This window comes from Pelophylax lessonae (assembly GCF_965119305.1).
Source record: "Pelophylax lessonae genome assembly, chromosome: 12".
Taxonomy (NCBI): Eukaryota; Metazoa; Chordata; class Amphibia; order Anura; family Ranidae; genus Pelophylax; species Pelophylax lessonae.
This window is the reverse complement of record NC_138779.1, coordinates 178,443,068-178,467,003: the sequence shown is the minus strand read 5'-3', so window position 1 is coordinate 178,467,003 and position 23,936 is coordinate 178,443,068. Positions and strand designations below refer to the sequence as shown.

At 40.6% G+C, this 23,936-nt stretch overlaps 1 protein-coding gene across 3 annotated transcripts in view; it reads left to right on the top strand.

Moving 5' to 3' along the window:
- LOC309568012 (tetraspanin-4-like) overlaps nt 1-12,464 on the top strand; it is a 202,304-nt gene extending 189,840 nt beyond the window's left edge. For all 3 annotated transcript variants that reach the window (XM_082273579.1, XM_082273580.1, XM_082273578.1), the window contains 2 exons: nt 5,173-5,256; nt 12,072-12,464. In XM_082273579.1, the coding sequence (XP_082129705.1) occupies nt 5,173-5,256; nt 12,072-12,140 (153 nt within the window). In that variant the 3' untranslated portion in view covers nt 12,141-12,464. The remainder of the gene's footprint in view (nt 1-5,172; nt 5,257-12,071) is intronic.
- Nucleotides 12,465-23,936: the final 11,472 nt, after the last annotated feature.

Genomic DNA, 23,936 nt, shown 5'->3' with positions numbered 1-23,936 from the left:
TATATGGGAGCCCTTAACCACTTAAGCCCCGGAGGATTTGGCTGCTAAACGACCAGGGGCTATTTTGCGATTCGGCACTGCGTGACTTTAACGGACAATTGCGCGGTCGTGCGACGCTGTACCTAAACGAATTTGGCGTCCTTTTTTTCCCACAAACAGAGCTTTCTTTTGGCGGTATTTGATTACCTGTGCGATTTTTTGATCACGCGCTATAAACAAAAAAAGAGCGTCAATTTTGCAAAAATAGCAATATTTTTCCCTTTTTTTTATATGAAATTCCCCCAAATAAAAATGTAAAAATCAAAATTTTTTAACATTTTCGGCCAATTTGTTTTATCCTACCTATGTTTGGTAAAAAAAATCGCAAAAAGCGTATTTTAATTGGTTTGCGCAAAAGTTATTGCGTTTACTGACTAAGGGAAAGATTTTTGTCATTTTTGTTGTTTTTTTTTTAACGCGTAATGGCGGCGATCTGCGATTTTTTTTGCGGTACTGCGACATTGGGGCGGACAGATCGGACCCTTGACTGACATTTTTGACACTTTTGGGGTTACCAGTGACATTTCTACAGTAATCAGTGCTATATATATGCACTGTTACTGTAAAAATACACTGGTAGTGAAGGGGTTAACTTTATTTGAGAGGGAGGGGCTGTGTGTGTCCCTAGGGGCGTGATTCTTACTGTGATTGGCTGTGGCTTCAGCTGTATGCAGAGTGATCAACGGATCTACATAGTAGATCCATATGATCAGCTCTCATACAGAGGGGAGAATGACAGGCAGCTTGTTTACACAAGCTGCCTGACTTTCTCCCTCTCCCCCGCCGATCGCAGAGTGGCCGGCGGGGGGGTCCGTGACCACGCGGGAGCGGGAGAGCGCCTCCGGCGGCGCGCCCTCGCTCCCTAGACCCTCACAAGCTAGTGACGTAGCCCTACGTCACTTTGCCTGTGAGGGGCTGACCGCCGACGTAGATCGGCGTGCGGCGGTCGGCAAGTGGTTAAAGGGTTAGTAAAGCTAATAGTGATGTTTTAATAAAAACTGGGCTGGTTGAGTCAGCTCTGGCTTCTTATGTTTCCCAGATACTCCAAAAGCAAGAATACCTGTTATAATTCCTCTGTTTTGTACACTCGAGTTTTGGGTATTTGAGTGCCGCTTTGTACGGTCTAGATTTTCATTTTTAATTTTCTAAATAAAAAAAAACAATATATCCAGCATAGAGAATAGGCATATTTTATAATGGCCAGAAAAATAATATACAGTGCACCTTAAAAGTATTCACAAAGCTTCATTTTTGTAACATTTTGATATGTTGCAGCCTTATTTCAAAATTGATTAAATTAATTTTTTTCCTCAAAATTCTACAAACAATACCTCATTATGATGATGTGAAAGAAGTTTGTTCTAAAACTTTGCAAATATATTAAAAATAAAAATGAAAAAAAATCACTTGTATGTAAGTATTTACAGCCTTTGCCATGACACTCAAAATTGAGCTCAGGTGCATCCTGTTTCCACTGATCATTCTTGAGATGATTCTACGACTTAATTGGAGTCCATCTTTCATAAATTCTATTGACTGGATATGATTTGGAATGATCCACTGATCATTCTTGAGATGATTCTACGACTTAATTGGAGTCCACCTTTCATAAATTCTATTGATTGGATATGATTTGGAATGATCCACTGATCATTCTTGAGATGATTCTACGACTTAATTGGAGTCCACCTTTCATAAATTCTATTGATTGGATATGATTTGGAATGATCCACTGATCATTCTTGAGATGATTCTACGACTTAATTGGAGTCCACCTTTCATAAATTCTATTGATTGGATATGATTTGGAAAGGCGAACATCTGGCTATATAAGGTCCAACAGTTAACAGAGCATGTCAGAGCCCAAACCAAGCCATAAAATCCAAGGAATTGTCTGTAGACCTCCGAGACAGGATTGTATTGAGGCACAGATCTGGGGAAGGGTAAAAAAAAAAAGTTTCAGCAGCATTTAAGGTCCCAATGAGCACAGTGGCCTCCATCATCCATAAATTCCTAGGAATCTTCCTAGGGCAGGCTGCCCAGCCAAACTGAGTAATCAGGGGAGATAGGCCTTAGTCAGGGAGGTGATCAAGGACCCAATGGTCACTCTGACAGAGCTCCAGCTTTTCTCTGTGGAGAGAGGAGAAGCTTCCAGAAGAATAACCATCTCTGCAGCACTACATCAATCAGGCCTGTATGGTAGAGTGGCCAGATGAAAGTCACTCAGTAAAAGGCACATGACAGCCCACCTGGAGTTTGCAAAAAGGCACCTGAAGGACTCTCAGGCCATGAGAAAAAAAATTCTCTGTTCTGATGAAACAAAGATTAAAATCATGTCTGGAGGGAGCCAGGCACCGCTAATCACCTGGCCAATTCCATCCCTGCAGTGAAGCATGGTGGTGGCAGCATCATTCTGTGGGGATGTTTTTCAGTGGCAGGAACTGGGAGACTAGTCAGGATTGAGGGAAAGATGAATGCAGCAATGTACAGAAACATCCTTGATGAAAACCTGCTCCAGAGGACTTTGGACCTCAGACTGGGATGAGGGCTCATCTTCCAGCAGGACAAAAACCCTAAACACACAGCCAAGATAACAAAAGAGTGGCTATGGGACAACTCCGTGAATGCCTTTGAGTGGCTCAGCCAGAGCCCAGACTTGAACCCGATTGAACATCTCTGGAGAAATCTGAAAATGACTGTGCACTAATGCTCCTTATCCAATCTAATTGAGCTTGAGAGGTCCTGCAAAGAAAAATGGGAGAAACTGCCCATAAATAGGTGTGCCAAGCTTGTAGCATCACACTCAAAAAGACTTGAGGCTGTAATTGGTGCCAAAGGTCCTTCACCAAAGTATTGAGCAAAGGCTGTGAATACTTATGTACATGTGATTTCTTTTTGTTTTTTATTTTTAATAAATTTGCAAATATTTTAAACAAACTTCTTTCCCATTGTCATTATGGGGTATTGTTTGTAGAATTTCGAAGAAAATAATGCATTTATTCCATTTTGGAAAATGTGGAAAAAGTGAAGCGCTGTCAATACTTTCTGGATGCACTGTAAACCCAAGAAGAGTAATAGTGCAGAAATTTCATCTATAGGGTCCCAGAAGATTGGATTTTGGAAGAATGTATTGTCAAAAAATGTGCAAAAACATACATTGATCAGCTATAACTTTATCACCACACACATAATATTGAATAGGTCCCCTTTTGCTGTGAAAACAGCCCTGACCCATAGAGGCATAGATGTCACTAGACCTCTGTAGCTATGCTATGGTATCTGGCACTAAGCCATCAGTCACAGATCCTTTAAGTCCTGTACATTGTGAGGTGGGGCCTCCGTGGATCAGACTTGTTTTTCCAGCACATCCCACAGGTGCTTGATTAGATTGAGGCCTGGAGAATTTGTAGGCCAAGTCAACATCTCAAACCATTCTTGAACTGTTTTTGGTGCGGTAGGGTTATTCTGGTGAACAAGGCCACTGCCATTAGGGAATACCATTTCCATGAAGGGGGTGGTACTTAATCAGCAACAATGTGTAGGGAGGTGGTAAGTGTCAAGTAACATCCAAATGAATGGCAGGACCAAGGTATCCCAGCAGAACTTTGCCGGAAGTATCACACTGCCTCTAACAGCCTGTTTTCTTCCCATATTGCATCCTGGTGCCATCTCTTCCCCAGGTAGGCGCCGTACATGCACCCGACCATCCACATGATGTAAAAAAAATGTAAATTATATAGTTACATAGTTAGTCAGGTTGAAAAAAGACACAAGTCCATCTTGTTCAACCAATAAAAAAAAAAAAAAAATCATACAATCCCAAAAATCATCAGACCAGGCCACCTTCTTTCATTGTTCCGTGGTCTACTTCTTTATGATGCTCATGTGCTCATTGTAGGCTGCGGCCGCTGTAGGCTGCAGTCTGTATTCTGCAGCTATGTAGCCCCATATATAACAAATTAGGATGTCCATTTTTTTCTGCTTTCAACATATCAACTTCAGGGACAAGATGTTCAATTCCTACCTAATATAACCCACTGACTTTCAGATGCCATTGTAGCAAGCAAATCCATTTTTTTCACATAACTTGTCGATGGTCTTAAAGTTAGGGCTGATCGGTGTACTCTTGCTGTACTGGCATGGTAGAATCCACACAAAACTAGAGATGAACTTAAACATAATACACTTAAAAAGACAACATTTGTAAGAACCAAGTACAGTAGCCACCCACCCTACTTTTTTAATAGCATTTGCTGACTTTTCCCAGTACAGGTGTGTTGTAGGTTGACCTAAGACCAGGCCACCTTCTTCCATTGTTCCGTGGTCCACTTCTTTCTGATGCTCACGTGCTCATTGTAGGCGCTTTTGGCTGTGGACATGGGGGCACCCTGACCAGTCTGCAGCTACTAGCTCTATATACAACAAACTAGGATGTCCATTTTTTTTCTACTTTCAACATATCAACTTTCGGGACAATATGTTCACTTCCTATCTAAGATAACCCACTGACTTTCGTATGCCATAGCACTTACTTACTTTTCCCAGTACAGGTGTGTTGTAGGTTGGCCTAAGATGATGGAGAATATTCAGATGTTCCTGAGTGTCGTTAAGCTGATTTACAGCATATGCATATACAAAATGACATGGTCCCAGTAGATCTGATCCTAGGGGTAACAATAGTTGATGATCAGAAATAATACAACCCTGGCAATAGGCAGCAAGAGCCACTGATAGGGGTGTCTGCAATGTCTGAATGTGTTCAATGACCTTTCTAATCACCAAAATCGCTGTATGAGATATATGGATGTGCAGAAATTAATGTCAGAAACTACGACTGAAATTATAAGATGCAAGATTAGTCAATTGTTTTGTTTTAATGTGCGCTTTTATCATTTGATTTGGTCTGTGTGCTGAGTAGGCATCCCCCAGCAGGTGTCCCTTAATGAGGAAACAAAAGTGATTGGTGGCAAGTACACTCAGCCAACCACTCATTAGGAGTGTCAGCTGTGACATTGAAAAATAGAATACCATCTTGCTATCGTTTGAGCATCAAATTAATTGTATGAATAAGTTGCAAAACTAGAATTCTCTTCTCATTGACCTTGATATCTGTTTTCCTGTGTATTTTCCCAGCCATGCTATCAGAAAGTGAAGAAGTGGGTTGAAAGTAACATTTCCTCGGTGGGGATCTTTGGCATCTGCATTCTTGTTGTACAGGTGAGTTCTCCTATACAGATTACATTGTGCCATATAAAACTGAGGAACTTAAAAGTCCAGAGTTAAATCTGATACGGCTGATCCACAGGCATATTTTTTTGGGCGATAAGTTGCTCTGTTGGTTCCAGATGCCAAAATGTACAATTTGCTTAATCTGACCTATTTCACACAAACACAGGTGGACTGTTAAAACTTGGGTTGCTTCTCTTCTTTCAGATCTGCTAGTCTTTGGCAGACTTTACAAAATATAGTTTATATTATAGACTCTTATGGTACTTTTCCACTGCAAATACCGGCTCGGCTCTACTCGGCCCTGCTTGGCCCGGTTTGCTTTTCCACTGCTGGTACCGCATGGTACGGTGTTGGAATGGTTTGGTATGGTACGGTATGGTTTGCTTTTCCACTAAAGTAGTACTAAAGTTAAGTGGGTGGGATAACAACAGGGTGGGTGGGATTCTCTGACCAATCAGTGGCTAGTAGTGACTGCATGCAAAGGATTGTGGGATATGGTACCGGGTATGGTACCTCTTGGAACCACAATCGAGGTGGTACTGTTTTTGAGAGCCGTACCGTTCGGTTCCATGCAGTGGAAAAGCGCCGCCGTACCGTACCGTACCGAACTTTTGATTCCGATATTCAAAAAGGGTCAGAGGCATATACCGGGAAACTATAGGCCTGTCAGTCTGACATCAGTAGTATGTAAACTTCTGGAGGGGATGATAAGGGACTATATCGTAGAGTTTGCTAAGAACAACAGCATCATCAGTAGTAACCAGCACGGGTTTACAAATGGGCGTTCTTGTCAAACCAATCTCTTAACATTCTACGAGGAGGTGAGCTGTGAGCTAGATAGGGGCAGACCAGTGGATGTGGTGTACCTAGATTTTGCTAAGGCGTTTGATACAGTTCCCCATAAGCGCTTAATTTATAAAATAAGGTCTGCAGGTATCGACAGCAGGGTTTGCTCTTGGATACGGAACTGGCTAAAAGGGCGTATCCAAAGGGTGGTAATAAACAGCACATACTCAGACTGGTCTGAGGTAGTAAGCGGGGTCCCCCAAGGCTCAGTCCTAGGACCAACCTTGTTCAATTTATTCATAAACAGCATTGAGGACGGGATCAGTAGTTCAATATCAGTTTTTGCAGATGACACAAAATTAGGCAGGACAATAACAGCACAGCATGAAGCAGATATCCTACAGAATGACCTGGACAAAATAACGGAGTGGGCAAAGACATGGCAAATGAGGTTTAACGTGGAGAAATGTAAGGTTTTACACTTGGGGACTAGAAACATAAAAGCACAATACACGTTAGGAGGGGAACCCTTGGGAGAATCAAAAATGGAGAAGGATCTGGGAGTCTTGGTTGATGATAGACTAGGCAACAGCATTGAATGTCAAGCGGCAGCTGCCAAGGCTAGCAGAATATTAGCATGCATAAAGAAAGGGATGTATTCCAGAGATAAAACTATAATCCTTCCACTTTATAAAACTCTGGTCCGACCTCATCTGGAGTATTCGGTCCAGTTCTGGTCACCAGTCCTCAGAAGGGATGTGTTGGAGCTGGAGAGAGTCCAGAGAAGGGCAACTAAACTAATTAGGGGATTGGAGGACCTTGATTATGAGGAGCGTCTGCAATCGCTTGATTTATTCTCCCTTGAGAAGAGACGCCTGAGGGGGGACATGATAGCAATTTTTAAATATCTAAATGGGGATCTAGGCTTAGAAAAAAAGCTGTTCAGTCGAAGGGATTGCATGAGAACTCGGGGGCATACAATGCGATTAGAGGAGAAGCGTTTTAACCTCAGGCAACGTGGGGGGTTCTTTACTGTTAGGGCTACAAGATTGTGGAATTCTCTACCACATGAGGTGGTTTCTGCGGGTAGTATGGTGGCTTTCAAAAGACTCTTAGACGTACATCTCAAGGATCAGAACATTCAGGGGTATGCAAGATGATTACAGCCACACACATCTACACAGGTTGAACTGGATGGACTTTTGTCTTTATTCAACCTCACCAACTATGTAACTATGTAACTATGTAACTATGAACTGTTCCTACCCCATACCATGCGGTACCAGCAGTGAAAAAGCACAAAAGCGAGCCGAACCGTTCGGTTCCATGCAGTGGAAAAGTGCTAATAGATACTTCTTGACACTCACAAGCCCGTCATCAATTTACTTACTGGTCAATAAAAATGCAAGTCAATCAAGGAAATCTGTCATGCAAACGATAAGGAGGCTGCCATTGCTAAGCTCCTTCTAAAAGTCATTGATTTTGAGCAAGCACGCAGAAAGTGAGGAGGTAGTGATATCTAATTATTATAATACGGGATTTATAACGCACCAATAGTTTGCGCATCGCTTTACAACGTGAGGGCAGACAGTACAGTCACATTACAATTCAATACAAGAGGAATCAGAGGGCCCTGCTCATTAGAGCTTACAATCTAGGAGATCTTCTGATCCATTTACTTATTGCAGTTCAGTGATTCAAAGACAGCTCTTATTGGAGTGTTGGATTAGCATGTCAGCCAGGCAACCAATATTCAGGCAAATAAAACCATCCTTTGTTTAATTTGGCTACAAAATAATTAGAGAAAATCTTTAAATGTATTGTATTTAACGCGTATAACACACACTTAATTCCCCCCTGCAAATAGGGGACAAATCGTGTGTGTGTGTTATACGCCGATATTGTACCTGGCTGCTATGGAGGGGAAGAGGATGGGGCGAGCATCGCTGCATTACACAGCGGGGATCTCTGTTTACTCGGCGCTCGCAGTCACACACACAGTCCCGCCTCCTGGACCGGCTCTTAGGATAGACGTCACATGTCCCGGCATTGGACCAGTGTTCTGTCTATCATAGGAGCTGGCCAAGGAGGCGGGACTGTGTGTGACTGCAAGCGCCGAGTAAACAGGTAATCCTGGAGTTATATGTCGATAAAAACAGTGTTTTACATACAGCTAGTATACAGTCTGGGTAATCAGATTTCTGTAAGAGGTACAGCATTATGAGCCAATCAGACAGAACTGCATTGGGTACTGATGTGTATGAAACAATGAGTACTTCCGAAGAGAAAGAAAGAGCAGAGCGCTGATCTCATTAGTGTGCTGCTGCTCCTTCAATGTCCAGTCACTGGCTAAAGTCAGTCCTAGACCAAGCTATATGGCTCATCTTCTGTATAGCCTATAGAGAGGTCTTAGAGTGTAGGACCTAGCTATATGGTCAAGATCAGGGATCCTCAAACTATGGCCCTCCATCTGTTGCGAAACTACACATGCCATGAGGCATTGTAAAACTCTGACATTCACAGACATGACTAGGTATGATGGGAATTGTAGTTCCTGAACAACTGGAGGGCCGTAGTTTGAAGACCCCTGGTCTGGATCATGAGACTTATTGACCAGTTCTCTTATACTGTATGGATTTCAGCTTTAAAAAAGAAGTGCACTGTTGTAGATACAAATCAAATATACTGTATTTATGCACAGTATATAAAATATATATTGCAAAGATCAGACCCCTTTCACAAATGACCCCTCAGTCCTGGCATTACCCCCTACTTCTTTCAGCTCCAACTCCACTCAGACCTCAGATCAGCCCCATTCCCTTTTTCAACGTCCAGCTCCCTTTGGTCTTAGATCAGTCTCCTCATTTTTTTCAGCCCCAAGGTGCCTTAGACATCAGATCGCACACTTTTACTCCTTTCAGCTTCCAACAACCCTCAGAACTTAGATAAGCCCCCTTACCTCTATCAGTCTGCAGCTCCCCAGCAGACCACAGGTCAATGCAGAATGCAATCCAGCACCCAACGCCAGTTCATGGAGCTAAACCTGGTACAGTCTGATACAAGACTCCAAAACCAGTAGACATGTTTAAAAAAGAGTACTGTACTGACAAAGCAATACTAGTGTTGTCAGCTCAAGCATTATTTGTGTCTATAAGAATTTTCTGCATGTGCCATAGAGACTAATGACAAGTCTTTGTCCTTACTTTGGCAATTTCTTTAATAGAAGTAAGGTATGACAGAACTGGCCTGGACAGTGGTCAATGAGTAGCACAGTTTCTTCACATCGGAGGTACAAGATGCTGTAGAGGTTTTTGCTGCAAAGGCCAGAAAGGGAAAATAGTTTTTTTGGCATTGTAGCACACTTGTCATTTGAAGCCTGCGTTTTGGTAAAACCTTTGTTGAAAAAATCAGCACAAGGGACATATTTACATTTGATCAGAAGTGTTCCTTATGTTGGTACCAGTTGTCATATTTGAAATATTTTGCTCTCTGCCCCCCACTCATACCCCGCAGCCGTAATATTTTGGTGCTGTGGGGGTTAGTAGACCCGAGGGATGAGAGACTTATCAAAAGTGCTGACTATGTCATCCATTCTGCCCCCCTCCAAAATTTATAGATGCTGTACTATATCTTTCATGAAAAGCTATGTATGATTGGAGAATGGGCAGATGAATGAAAGGTCCACCTCCTCCATACATAGATCACTTTTCATCGATGGAAGTGATCAGCTTCTAAGTATGCAGAGGGGAGGAGGGGGGTGGCGGGCATAGTCAGTACTCATGATGAATGACTGTGACCGGTCTCTCATCTCTAATAATCACAGCAGCAAAAGATTATGGCTGTGGGGTATGGGAGGGTGTGCAAAGGACAGAGGATTTCGGCACCAGCACAAGAGTGGCTTTGGATTAAGTTTAAGTATAGCCCTTATACTGATTTTTCTTTAAACTTCTGCTTTAAAGGGGTTGTAAACTCTTACATTTACAGTACCAAGTAAAGTGACTGGTCTCAGGTGATACACAGAAATTAAACAAATCCCCCTGCATAAATTGTACCTGTTTATCTGCAGTCTTCTCTACATCTGTTCAAAGTGTAGAATTTATACAGGTTGTCTGAGCTTTCAAAAAGCAAGGGGAGGGGAGCTAAAGTTGCACTCTGCAGAGCTCAATGAAGAGAGCTATGAGAGCTGATTTGAGGGAAGGGACACACCCCCCTTCACACAGCACACATTAGTAGAGCTGAGGCTGTCAATCACATGCTGTGTGCTGGAGCTCTCTTCCTCATCACCTTTTTTTTTTTTCTCTTGGTGTCAGGAAAACATGTCAGAAGTGACTCATGCAGTTAGCAGAGGAGCAGGGTAGCAGACAGAAATTACACTTAGTGCTCTGGAATGAGACAAGTACACACTATAGAGGGGTAGGTTTTGTTCATAATAAATTTGAGAGGTTTACAACCACTTTAAGGGAAAGCTGCAAGGGTTTGGAATATTTTATAGTTTGAAGCAAATGTTATAGATTTGTAATATATTATTTTTTTGCATATTTTTTTTTCTTTTACAAATCTGGCACACGTAGGTTCCCAGAGCATTGTGGGCTTTGAAAGGAAAAAGGATAGCAGATACAATTAACTCACAGGCTGTATCTGTCTGATTGAAGCATTGTATGGAGCCATCAATCAGGCAGGGAAGGAAGGAGGCATAGGCAATTCCCTGATTACCTGTGAAGTCACACAGCCCTGTCAAGGCAGATTTGATAAGTGTGGTCCCTAACTTTTAATTGAGATACCAACTATTGGACATATACAGAGTAGCAATGCACAAATTATGAACAGGTCTACCTGGAGGTACATGATGTCATTATTAAAGTGCTTTTAATATACATAAAATTGTGGAATATCCGCGCTCTCAAAGATTAGCAGCCAGCATTAACCACAATGTGATAAAGAACTATAGACAAAAAATGCAGCGCTCATAAAGTAACATATGATGTAAATGAATATATGAAAGTCCACTTCAAGCTGTCGAAATGAGTTGTATAGTCCACCGACAACACCCTTAACGTGTGACAATCCGTCTATGAAATAACAGGGACAGTGAAGACCTCCACCACACACAAAGTAGCCTGCTGGCCTCTTACCAGATGGGTATGACCACCGCTCTCACAATGGTCACACAACGCTTGTTGTTAAAAAGCTTGATAATCGACCCTGAAAGCCTTCCAATAGGTGCTCCCAATTCAAATGTCGGATCCCAAAGTAGAAGTAGCCAGGCACAATCACTCCCCAAAGTTAAAAAACAGGGGGAAGACCATGGTGAAGTACGTTTTCACAGGTGTATGTTTATTGAAAGTAAAATGCTTCATCACGGTTCGACGTCACAAGCTGGAAGTGCTTTACTGCTACAGTGGTTTTATTGATTCAAGGCTGTTTTATGATGATGTATCTGGTGAGTGCATTTTACTTTCAATAAACATACACCTGTGAAAACGTACTTCACCATGGTCTTCCCCCTGTTTTTTAACTTTGGGGAGTAATTGTGCCTGGCTACTTCTACTTTGGGATCCGACATTTGAATTGGCAGCACCTATTGGAAGGCTTTCAGGGTCGATTATCAAGCTTTATAACAACAAGCGTTGTGTGACCATTGTGAGAGCGGTGGTCATACCCATCTGGTAAGAGGCCAGCAGGCTACTTTGTGTGTGGTGGAGGTCTTCACTGTCCCTGTTATTTCATAGACGGATTGTCACACGTTAAGGGTGTTGTCGGTGGACTATACAACTCATTTCGACAGCTTGAAGTGGACTTTCATATATTCATTTACACCATATGTTACTTTATGAGCGCTGCATTTTTTAATATACATAATCATTGTTGTGCATTAGACAGTCATTGTAAATATCTAATATTACTCATGTAACTCTTTCGAGTTTTGCCTTTGTGCATGTTTTTACATTTTGTGCTGTATTGCGTACCTAAAATCACTGACTGGAAGTAAATCCTTTTGTTGTTCTTTCCTTTGTTAGGTGTTCGGTCTGATCTTCTCCATGCTGATGTACTGCCAAGTCCTCAAGGCAGAAAAGTACTATGAGTAATCCCAGATGTTTTCAAGATCTTAAGATGATCCAGAGGCTGATGTTCCACATCTCTGTTCAGCTGTATCAAAGACTGTTTCTTCATGCTTCTCGGGCCATGCAAGGCTGTTCTCGGCTGCACTTCTCTGTATAGGGACCCATGTCCGTTTCTGTTCATCTTACCTGCTGACTGAACCATTAACGTGAAAGTATTTCCTATATAAGAAGACCTATATTGCTGACTATGTTATAGCAGCTTTTGTAAGACAGCTTCCATATCTATACAAAGCCTTTCGATTCTGCTCACAAATGAAGAATAAGAACAGTCTTCTTCCTTTTCTTTTTTTTTTTAAAGCACCAAAGCCATTTAATGAAGTTTGACCAGATGGAACCATTGCAATCTCAAGACATCCTAGAATGATATGCATAGCTCTGCCAAGCACATGCCGCATGAGGTTTGTTAGACATGGCACAATGCCTTCAAACTGAGATTCGCAAACAACAACATGAGCATTGGCAACAATTCAATTTGCACTCCAGTCAACCGTGAATGTTCTACATTTAAAGTTAATCGGGGCACAGGCTATCTATCTAGGTTTCTGTCATTTTCTTTTGGCATTACTTTTTTGCTTATGACTGCCCCCAAAACAAAGTCATTGTCAATGCTAATATCCCCATCTTCTAAATGATCCTGAATCTGAACCTGCAAAAAGAAAAAGGCAGGACAGGTTGTTCCATAGTTTCAACACCATCCTCTCCCTGAGCTCAACCCAACCTCACCCAACCACACACTGGTTATAAAGAATCAAGAAATTTGCAGTCCTACTCGAAACACATGAAAAAGATGCCAAACAAGGCTACAATGGATTAAAGAATACCAATCAAACCATGGAGTGGAATTTGAGCTGCACAGCTACCTGTAAGCCAGAATTTTCTCATGTTTTTTACTTGTTGCCACAGCCTCATGTCAAGGGTCAACTCTATGAAGGACATAAGGTTTTGTCACTGTTCCAACAAGAGTAATACACACGTTTGCAGTCTGATTGCAATATTATCAAGATTATGTGTGCAGAAAAAATAATTTTACCAATCTGTGATGGAAATCGGCCTAGTGATCACTTATCAGTTTCCACATAAAAGCTTCTACGTAAATTCGTCTTTTTCATGCTTTATAGCCATTCAATATTAGAATGTTCTTAACACAGATGTAAAATGCATTTATTCAAGTTTTTATAACCCATCAATAGACATTTGTACTTCATTTAACCAATATCTTTGCCAAAGGATGCTCTTGGTAAAGGTTTAACAAAAGTATTAGATCTGCAGTAATGTGGACAATATTGACTTCTGTAACCTGATGGAGAAAGCAACGTATTATGAGAACTTGAGCTAAAGCTGAACTGTTCGCTGAAAATATTTCAAGTTACTTTTGCACTTTTGTTGCATTTTCTATGTATATAAGGTGCCAGTCTTCAAAGAGCAATTCCCCCTAGAAATGTGGTGGGGCCATATTTCATCCTAGCTTGGTTTTTACTACTGTTTGATTTTGTGTCATTGGAGTCTTCTGCCACCACTAACATGACTTTGACAATGCTCTGCTTTTTCAGATGAATGTCTTTTGTCATTGGCCTATGTTTCTATACAGAATAAACTAGATTAGCCTTTCTCAACCTTTTTCCCTTAGATGAACTCTTGAAATACTTTTTAGGTCTTGGGGAACTCCTGTTAAACCAATTAATTGGGGTCAATGGGAAAAACACCCCTTACATTGATGGCCAGTGGAAAGAATGTCCCCCTACAGTGGTCATCAGAAGGCTACCCACCCTTATAGACAGCTAAAAAGATCATTGGCTTAACGCAGCTGGCTTCAACAAGTGGTGTTGGCTCCAGAACTATGTGGCCTCTATTAAATGGGAGGTCAATCAGCCACACCTCAAGGAACCTCTAGCAACCTCTGAAGGAAACCTAGGGTTCGGCAGAACCTTGGTTGAGAATGGGTGCACTAGAGGATTCATGATATGTGTATTTATGGCACAGTTGGCTTAGTTGTCTTGTAATCTGTTAACCTATCACAGCCATATTAATGGTGACAGGAGGCCTACTCACTAGGGCATTGTACAACAGCAAATACCCAGCAGGGGCTCAAATTTTGCATTCACCAATAAAAACTATGACATATTTTTTGGGGGAATCCTGCTTTAATCCAGTTATGTGCCTATATAGCATTGCAGTATTGCCCTGGATTATACATTGAAAGTTTTTAAAATGCATACTTTTATATTGTCATAATTGTATAATAAAAAAGGTGTATTGTAAAGATAGCGGCCTCTGCGGAAACTGCCTGCCAGTGTAGAGCAACATATAAGGGCATTAGCATGCTTCTTCCGTTATTTCTATATGGTATTCTGTATTAGGTTTACCTTGCTTTAAGGAGAGTTAAGATCTTTTAAAATGTATATTTTATTTTTGATTTTATTGACAGAAGTGTACATTTCAATCCTCTTTCAATGGCAAAACCTATTTACAGTAGTTTAGCCCTGCAATGGACATCCTTATCTCTTGGAACCCCATTGTTCTGCCAATCAAGAGCTGGAATTTGTAAGACGCATAATGTATACAAATAGAGAATATTTCAGGGCAGGCAACAATATAATAAACTTCTGGAAATATTATATAACACATATTCTTTTTCTTTTATGCTTATTCTGACTCTTGGGAGTATCCAGTTATGCCTGTAGAAATCCACATTCTGCTTGCTCCTATGGGAAAAGCATGAAATTCTGTGCTGATGTAAACATTAAGGCGAAGAAACAAAATGTTGCTTGCTGCATACTTTAACAGCCCATGCAGTAAAAAGAATGATAGGGAACAGCACTTGTTATACACCAGCCACAACTCCAGCTAAAAGGTTCATTATAGAGCTTCCCCTTCATCTCTTCTCCTTTGAACACCAGGATGGGAAATATGGAAAATGGTGGTCTTCAGGATGGGGACACATGAACAAATCAGATGGGTAATTTGAAAAATATTTAACTTTTTCCCCAATCTACTAAAAAAAAAAAAAATATATATATATATATATATATATATATATATATATATATATATATATATATATATATAATTTTATAATATCTCTTTACTCCCTGAAGAGATTTTCCACCACTTTCTTTCCTTCTGACCCTTTTCTCCTGGCAAGGAGGTGAGAGGAATACAAATAAGTTGGTAGCACACTCCAATCTTCTGCAATCAAATTGTCTTTATTGACTTTTCTTCTGCATGTCATACAAAAAGTACAACGTTGTGAAGGAACCACCAGGGGTCCTTTTATCAGGCAAAGTGGCATGTCATTGGTGGTTCCAAAATACACTTTTTATATGACGTGCAGAACAAACATCAATGGAAACAATATGATTGCAGAATATTGAGGTGAGCTGGCAATATATTGTTATTGTGAGTGCTTTGGCACCATCCACTAGTTGCTCTTGCACCCCACACTCGAAGATGAATTCCAGTTTTGTGTGCACTGGTGAAATCTTTAAAAACGGACAGAGGTTCTAATTATTCTCTTCTATACTTAATAATGAAAACCAATTATGGAAAAAAAAAAAAAGAAAACCAAAGCTATGTTTTAAGCTTTAAACTTAAAATTGTATTGAAGTGACCTGTGGAGGAAGGATATTACTGCACAGAAAAAAAAAAGTCCCATTACTACGTTATTATTCTTCAATGGGAATTTACATTTAGCTTATGCTACCTACAGATCTCTAATATATCTTTCAGATGGAAAAAATTGTTCTACAAATTTCTGAATGTGCATTTGTGTGCCTATGGAGGAGAGAGGTGGAGTAGACTATGCACAACCCTGGCGCTGGCCTATCTCAGGAGAAAACAATAGCCATTGGCTTGAAAAATCAAAGTCATATAACCCTAGGAAGGCACAGCGAAGGGAGATCAGGAGTTGCATACAGACACACATTTGTGTCTCATTACAACCATATTGGATGAAACCGATCTTATGTCTGTAAGCATCTCCAGGGCTTGTGTACTTTGGCATTTGTGTCAAAACTGCTTCTCTCCCAAGAAAGCAAAAGCAACTTGAAGCAGCTTAGGAGGTCACAAACCCTTAAAACCACCCATGAGGCTCTTCTATAATACCAAAGGTCGTTGTTGTTCATAGCTATCAATTAGAATTAATCTGTAGTTACTTTAGAGCTAGATAAAAATGAAAGCTGTCAACTGATTGGTTGCCGTGGGCAGCTGCCCTTTTACACCTTTGCTCCAGATTTCATATATTAGACCCTGTGTATTATCAGGTGTAACCTGTGTACATACCATATACCACATCATGTATTTTGTATTTTTTTCTGAAGTTAGCTTGGAGTGTAAATAATAGTGGTATCAGAGCACAACATATGTGAAATATTCAGACTTGTGTAATATGCCAATAAAATCTCTATCGTACAATTTATTGGTGTCAGTTGTTAATTGATTCCTGCGATGCATGTAAAAATGAACTTGTATACAGCAGTGGCCAACCTGCGCATCCAATTACGGCTATGAATGAGGCCCAACAAAAAAATTGTAAACTTACTTAAAAATGTTGATTTGTTTTTTTGTAAAAAAGGGGGTTAAACTTAGTGATCCCTGATGACATCATACGTTTGATGAAACGCGTCGGGTCACGCACTACGCCCACGTCACTTCCGGCTATTGGGACGCATGCCGGAACGCATACCGGCCATTGCAGTACTTCCTGGATTGAAAGCCATTTTATTCATACTGACATGTAAGTGACTACTATTTTTTGGATTAAACAAGTTTATGCGTACTATACCATGAGTCTCCCTACTTCCTTGTGCCCCCTATGAGACCACCACACCCACCGAGAGGATAGACAGTGAACACATCATTCGGCTCCTCCAGAGTAGTGGGATGATTTTACATTCAAGTAGGATCTGCATAAGGAACGGCTTGTGGGAAGATTGGGAACCATTCCAAAGACCACTTACCTAAGCTAGACCCCAAGGGGCCGTCTGGTAAGTGGGTGCACAACTCGGTGACGGATCCCCCCCAGTGTCTAATCCTGCATGTGGACAATCCCTTGCACTGAGCACGCAAGACCTTTGGAATAATTTTAATTATAATAGCACATTTGCACTAGCACTTTTTATTGCAATATTTTTTGCATCATTTATTATATAGCATGGACACTTTAATACTTGGCACTTTGAAGAACCAGTTGGGGGTTCGCTCTTCATATGAACTTTTTTTAGTTTATTTCCCAACATAATTCTATCATGATTTCATGTGTTATGTATTTTCACAATGTGTTTTTGATGGTGTAAATTCAGACACTTTTACATCTTTGAGCGCTGTCTCCCCTTATATTCACTATGTACACAACTCCCTGTTGTTTTGACTAGCTGCTCAAAGAAAATTTATAATTTCAGTATTTATAATTTCAGTTTGTATAATAACACAATATATAATATTTAATTTAAAATCTCACTAGAATCCTAGGCGCGTTCACGTGAGGATATACACTCACACCCCCTTTGTTTAAACTTAGTGATGCCAAAGAAAAATGAGACGGGTGTCTCTTTACTGGACTTTTATATAATCTCCCACTCTTCATAATCACGCCTTATTCATGTCATCAGTTTTCGGCAGCATTTATATTTGTGAGCAATTATTTTCAATGAAGAAGCACACGAAGGGCAAAATTTGAACCAAAATATCTGATGAGCACCTTGAGAATTCATTAAGAATTGCTATTACATTCATCCAACAAGATATTGATGCATGTCAAATATTCCACTAGCTTTATATTGCCCTCTTTTACTTTTATAATAAAAAATATTTAAATTTTATTACTCAGTTAGGTATATTATCTATATCATTGATCGTTAACTTGTGATCTGCCTGACTTTTTCTGCTCATTAGCTCTCCTTATTGTTAAAAGGAAACTCCAGTCAAAAATGAAATGTTTCCTACTAATAGTATGTTACAGTAAATATCTTTATATTTGATAATATTCATTTTCTGGCTAGCTGCTTGTGTAGTTTAGAAAGTCATATCTAAACTAGACAAACAGCTTGTTCCTGTTCTTCAACCCCAATGCTATCTCCCTTTATCTAAATTTGCTAAGCTGTCTTTCACTTCCTGAAAAGGTTGTCATTCTTTCTTAGACCTAAGACCTAGACCTGCCCGGCCCAACCCCCATTCTTTACCATGATCTCCTGTCTTCATAGCCTCATTTAGGCTAGCAGCTTCTCCTAAGAGAGAGAGAGAGAGAGAGGGGGGGGGGGGGTCATGTGACCGGCGCAATATGTGATATAAATATGGTACAAAGGAACATTTTTGAAAGCTGAGGATACAGATCGATTTCTATTGCTCATTACATGTGAGTAATGAGTTTTAGGCTCCATTTCCACTAGTGCAATTTGTCATGCGACTTTGTACACACAAAGTCGTATGACAAATCACAGCCCATTGATTTCAATGGCACCCGTTCCCATCGATGCGACTTTGAAAAGGTACCTGCACTACTTTGATGCGACTTTCATCCAGAGAGTGTAAAATTGGATCAAAGCTGCACTTTAGATCGCACGACTTAAGAGTCACACTAGTGGAAACCTAGCCACTAGGCTAGAGTGCGACTTTAGAGTGTGACTTTGATGCGACTTTGAGCCAACTTTATTCTTTCTGGATCAAAGTTGCATCAAAAGTTGCATGAAAGTAGTGCAGGTACCTTTTCAAAGTTGCCGATTTTCAAAGTCTCATAAATGGGAAAGGGTGCCATTGAAACCAATGGGTTGTGACTTGTCATGCGACTTTTTGTGTCTAAAGGTACATACATGTTCGCCAGCAAACCATTGATCTTGCAAAGCAGTCCGAATAAACTTTTCATTGCAGAAAGGATCCCATCAGAAACATTGAGGTACAGGAATGAAAGCTTTCCAATGCTCTTGTTCATCATCAGATTCATTGTCTGAGTCCTCTTCAGAGATCTGTGTGAGCTGTCTTGTGGTACTTCGACATTTTTCTTGTACTGAGTCTTTCTGGCATTATCTGACCTTCGTCTACAGGTAACTAGACAAACTGGTTCTTGAGTACAATGTAGAGCAGGGATCCTCAAACTACGGCGCTCCAGCTGTTGCAGAACTACACTTCCCATGAGGCATTGTAAAACTCTGACATTCACAGACATGACTAGGCATGATGGGAATTGTAGTTCCTGAACAATTGGAGGGCCATAGTTTGAAGACCCCTGATGTAGAGTATTGGATTGGCACTTGCTGAGATTCATTGGTTTTGCTGGCCTAGGATATCTTTTGCTTCTGTTCCCTTTCAATCTCCATGTTAGCGGCTACATTCTTTTTTTTCTATGAGCAACTCGTCTGAAACAGAAGGGTCATCTAAGTATTGCTTTAGTTAAAACTTGATATGATAACTTTTCAGTTCAGTACCTACTGACCTTAGGAATTTTTTCTTTATTAGTTCAGTCCCAAAGTGTTCATCTGAACCTTTTAAAGCGGTAGTATCCCGCTTTTTGACACTTTTACCTACAGGTAAGCCTATAATAAGGCTTACCTGTAGGTACAAATAATATCTCCTAAACCGGCACGGTTTAGGAGATATTTACAGTGCATGCAGCCGCTCGTGCGAGCGGCGCATGCGCTCTGAAGGTCCGGGGGACCTTCAATTAAGTTGCCGGGAGCTTGCCGGAAAAATCACTCCCGCGCGCATGCGCGGGAGTGACGTCATCGCGGCTCCGGCCAATCATCGTGCCGGAGCCGTCTCTTCCGGCCAATCAGCGTGCCGGAGCCGCCGAACCCGGAAGAGACGACGAGGGACCATGGCAGCGCCCGCAGCGATGTCCGGGGGTCCGTGTCGGGGCTTCGTTTTCAGGTAAGTTACACATAATGGGCTAGTATGCGTTGCATACTAGCTCATTATGCCTTTGTCTTGCAGGTTTTTTTTTTTTTTTATTTTTTTTTTTATTGAGTTTACAACCGCTTTAATATGTGAAACAAACAAAAGGCGATCTTTCAATTCAATGGCTCAAAATAAAAAGTTCTGAGGAGTCTCTTTGCTATTTTGTGAGATGTTAATCAACTGTTGGTACAAATCTGAAGCATTTTCTTCCTTGCAGTGACTTTTTAGTATTTTTTTCAGTTGCATAGGGTCAGCTCAATCTTCATTTCCAGCATGCCTCCGAGACTTAAACCAGGACTTATGGCCTTGACTAAAGCTTCCACAATCTCCGACTCTGAGTATCCTCCTGTAGTCCCGTATCAAGCTGGTGTATGAGGTTAGTATAAGACAGTATGTCTTTCTGTCCCCTTTCACCTATCTGACCAGCAATTTAAAGTCCTTTCCTTTTGTGACTTCTGGTAAGTTACTATGGTGAGGTGTCTTAGCAGCTAAAACAGGTTCTGATTGTGAATGGCATTCCCTTGAATTTTTATTTGTCTCAAAGTTTTTCCTGCTTAATGTAATACTGTAGTTTTAAATATTCTAATTGTTGTTCAGTTTGGGAAACTTTGTCACTATTGCTTGGTGCTTGAGCATTATTTATTTTCTGTAACTCAGAGATGAATTTCTTAGTTGCCTGTAGAAATTCCATGACAATCTCTGCACTCTCAATCTCTACCAGTTCATCCAGAACCTCATTAACTATCCTCATGTAATGGTGACGGGTTTTGCCTCTTGCCATACTTTCTTCTGATGCTTTGATCAACTGACAGCTCACTAACTCATCTAAGTTAGAGATCGGCTGATTTCATCTTGTACACTCTCCATCTCCATTTGTAAATGTGACATTTCTGGCACGACAAGGGTTAATTTATCATATATCCTTCACAGGACCTTAGGCTGTCTTTATTCGTTGTCTCTGTTCCCCTTTGCAGACAAGCTGTCTCCACTCTGGGCTCTATCACAGGAATTGCGGCAGTTTTCTTTCGTTCACTTTTTCACATACAGCGATCCCTTCTGTGACTTTTCTTTGCTCTATTCACCCACGCCCCACGTCGGGCGCCAGTTTTGTTGCACATATGATGAATATATTCCACAGTGCAATAGGGGCAGGTGAAATTGGGATGTTTAACAAATGGTAGCTGCAAGACACATGGAACATACATTACCCTGGGGGAACAGGGTGCAACTGAACAAAACCTGGGGATATCCGATTGCCTCTCGGGGGATCAGGAAGGAATTTTTTCCCTTGCTGTAGCAAATTGGATCATACTTTGCTGGGGGTTTTTTCGCCTTCCTCTGGATCAACTGTGGGTATAGGATTGTGTATATGGGATTGTATGGTTGTGTTTTCTTTTTTGTTTTTTATTGGTTGAGCTGGATGGACTTTGTCTTTTTTCAACCTGACTAACTATGTCACCATGTAAAACAATCATAAAACAAAACAAACATACATAAAACTGTGCATATATAGTCTCAAATGCTTCTGAATAGCATTTTAGTAATGGAGTACCAAAATCACATGTCCTGGACACTAGAAACATATATCTGCAAACTAACTATAAAACAAACATGTAGCTTGTTCTCATTACCCAGTGGCAGCATTTACTTGTCACAGGAACATACAATAGATGATGTTAGTGCTAGTTATGGCCAGAGATGTATAATAACTAAGTAGAACTACTTCACTACTGTACTTAAGTACCGAAAGGCGGTATCTGTACTTTCCTAGAGTAGAATTTTTTTCTCCTACTTCCACTTTTACTTCACTACATTTTTTCAATGATTTCAATACTTCTACTCCAATATTTTTTTTTTTTTTTGTGCTGCATAGTTACTCGTTACTATTATAAAAATTACCACTGCCAGAACAGTAGATGGCAGGTTTCATGAAGTTCAAAACATGTGTATTATCAGCGCATACGAAAATAAATGCTGCTGTATGTATAAATAAAAGCTGCATTTGAAATAATAAAAAAACAATATGATGTTCAAATTTTTGACTTCTTTCTGTAATAACTACATAACACAGTACTTGTACTTTTACTTTCAGTACTTGAGTAGCAATTTTTTTTTTCAAAACTACTGGTACTTTTACTTTCAGTACTTGAGTCGCAAAACTTTTAAAGAAACTACTTGCAATACTTAAGTACAAAAAATGTTGAATACTTTAGTACTTCTACTCAAGTCACTTTTTGATAGAGCACTTCCACTTCTACTCAAGTCACTTTTTGATTGATTACTCAAGTATGGGTTTCGAGTACTTTATACAACTCTGGTTATGGCCCTGGATATGATATTTCTTACCTGCAAGACACATGGGGCATATACTACCATGGAGGAACAGAGTGCAACTGAAGAAAGTTCCCACAAGGAACATGTTACTGCATTTTCCTTTCCACCTGTTGTGCAGGCAGTTTTAGGAAATGTGTCCCCTTTTCAGAGCAGGATTTTGGTTCCAGGCTGCTGCTGAGCATATCATATAAACTATATAATATAAACTTTATTTTTGAGGGATGTATATTTTTTATACATCCTTTACAACATTTTTGCCCATTCCTCTATGCAAAATAGCTCAAGCTCTGTCAGATTGGATGGAGAGCATCTGTGAATAGCAATTTTCAAGTCTTTCCACAGATTCTCAGTTGGATTTAGGTCTGGACTTTGACTGGGCCATTCTAACACATAAATATATGCTTTGATCCAAACCATTCCGTTGTAGCTCTGGTTGTATGTTTAGGGTCCTTATCCTGCTGGAAGGTGATCCCCCACCCCAGTCTCAAGTCTTTTGCAGACTCTGACAGGTTCTCTTCTAAGATTGCCCTGTATTTGGCTCCATCCATCTTCCCATCAACTCTGACAGCTTCCCTGTCCCTGCTGAAGAAAAGCATCCCCACAACATAAAGCTACAACCACCATGTTTCACAGTGGGGATAGTGTGTTCAGGGTGATGTGCAGTTTTAGTTTTCCGCCAAACAAAGCGTTTTCCTTTTAGGCCAAAAAGTTCAATTTTGTGTCTCATCTGGCCAGAACACCGTCTTCCACATGTTTTCTGTGTCCCCCACATGGCTTCTCGCAAACTGTAAACAGGACTTCTTATGGCTTTCTTTCAACAATGGCTTTCTTCTTGCCACTCTTCCATAAAGGCCAGATTTGTGGAGTAATGACAAAAAAGACTTTCCTGCACTCAAAAAGTGATGTGACAGCGGTGGATGTTGTCTAGGATCTCTATGGCTTCCGGGTAAATGCACAGACCTTGCTGCCTTCAAAGGGTCAAGGAACACCCAATGGTAACACTGCAGAAAAAAACAAAAAGAGGGCGCACCAAACTTGTCTATTACCCAAGTGATGTTTATTAATGTAAAAATTGAAAGAAATATACATACAAACAAATCAGTCATAAAAGCATATTAAAGTCCGCGATGGACGTAAAGCAACAAGGTCGCTGGGACTATGGCCAACACGCCAGGGGACCCTATGGATTTCTGACGCCTTTCGTGGAGCGATCCCCGATTCCTCAGAGCCAGTCTGTATTGTTGCATTGACACGTTTAAAATACCAAGTGAGACTCATCACTTGGTCTCAGGCTCTCACTGCATGGTGGGAGTGGTGAACAAAAGGACCATAATCCTATACAACCTATACATACAATTCAATGTATTGGTCTATCACATAAAAAACCCCAATAAAATACATTTTAAAACATGAAAAAATGTGGAAATTTTTAAGGGGTATAACACTTTTTTCAACTTACTGTAGGAATGGTGTACAGTATTGTTAGGAATGTGCCACAGCATCGGACAAGACTCTGTAGGAACGTACATCTTAGTTCGGTTT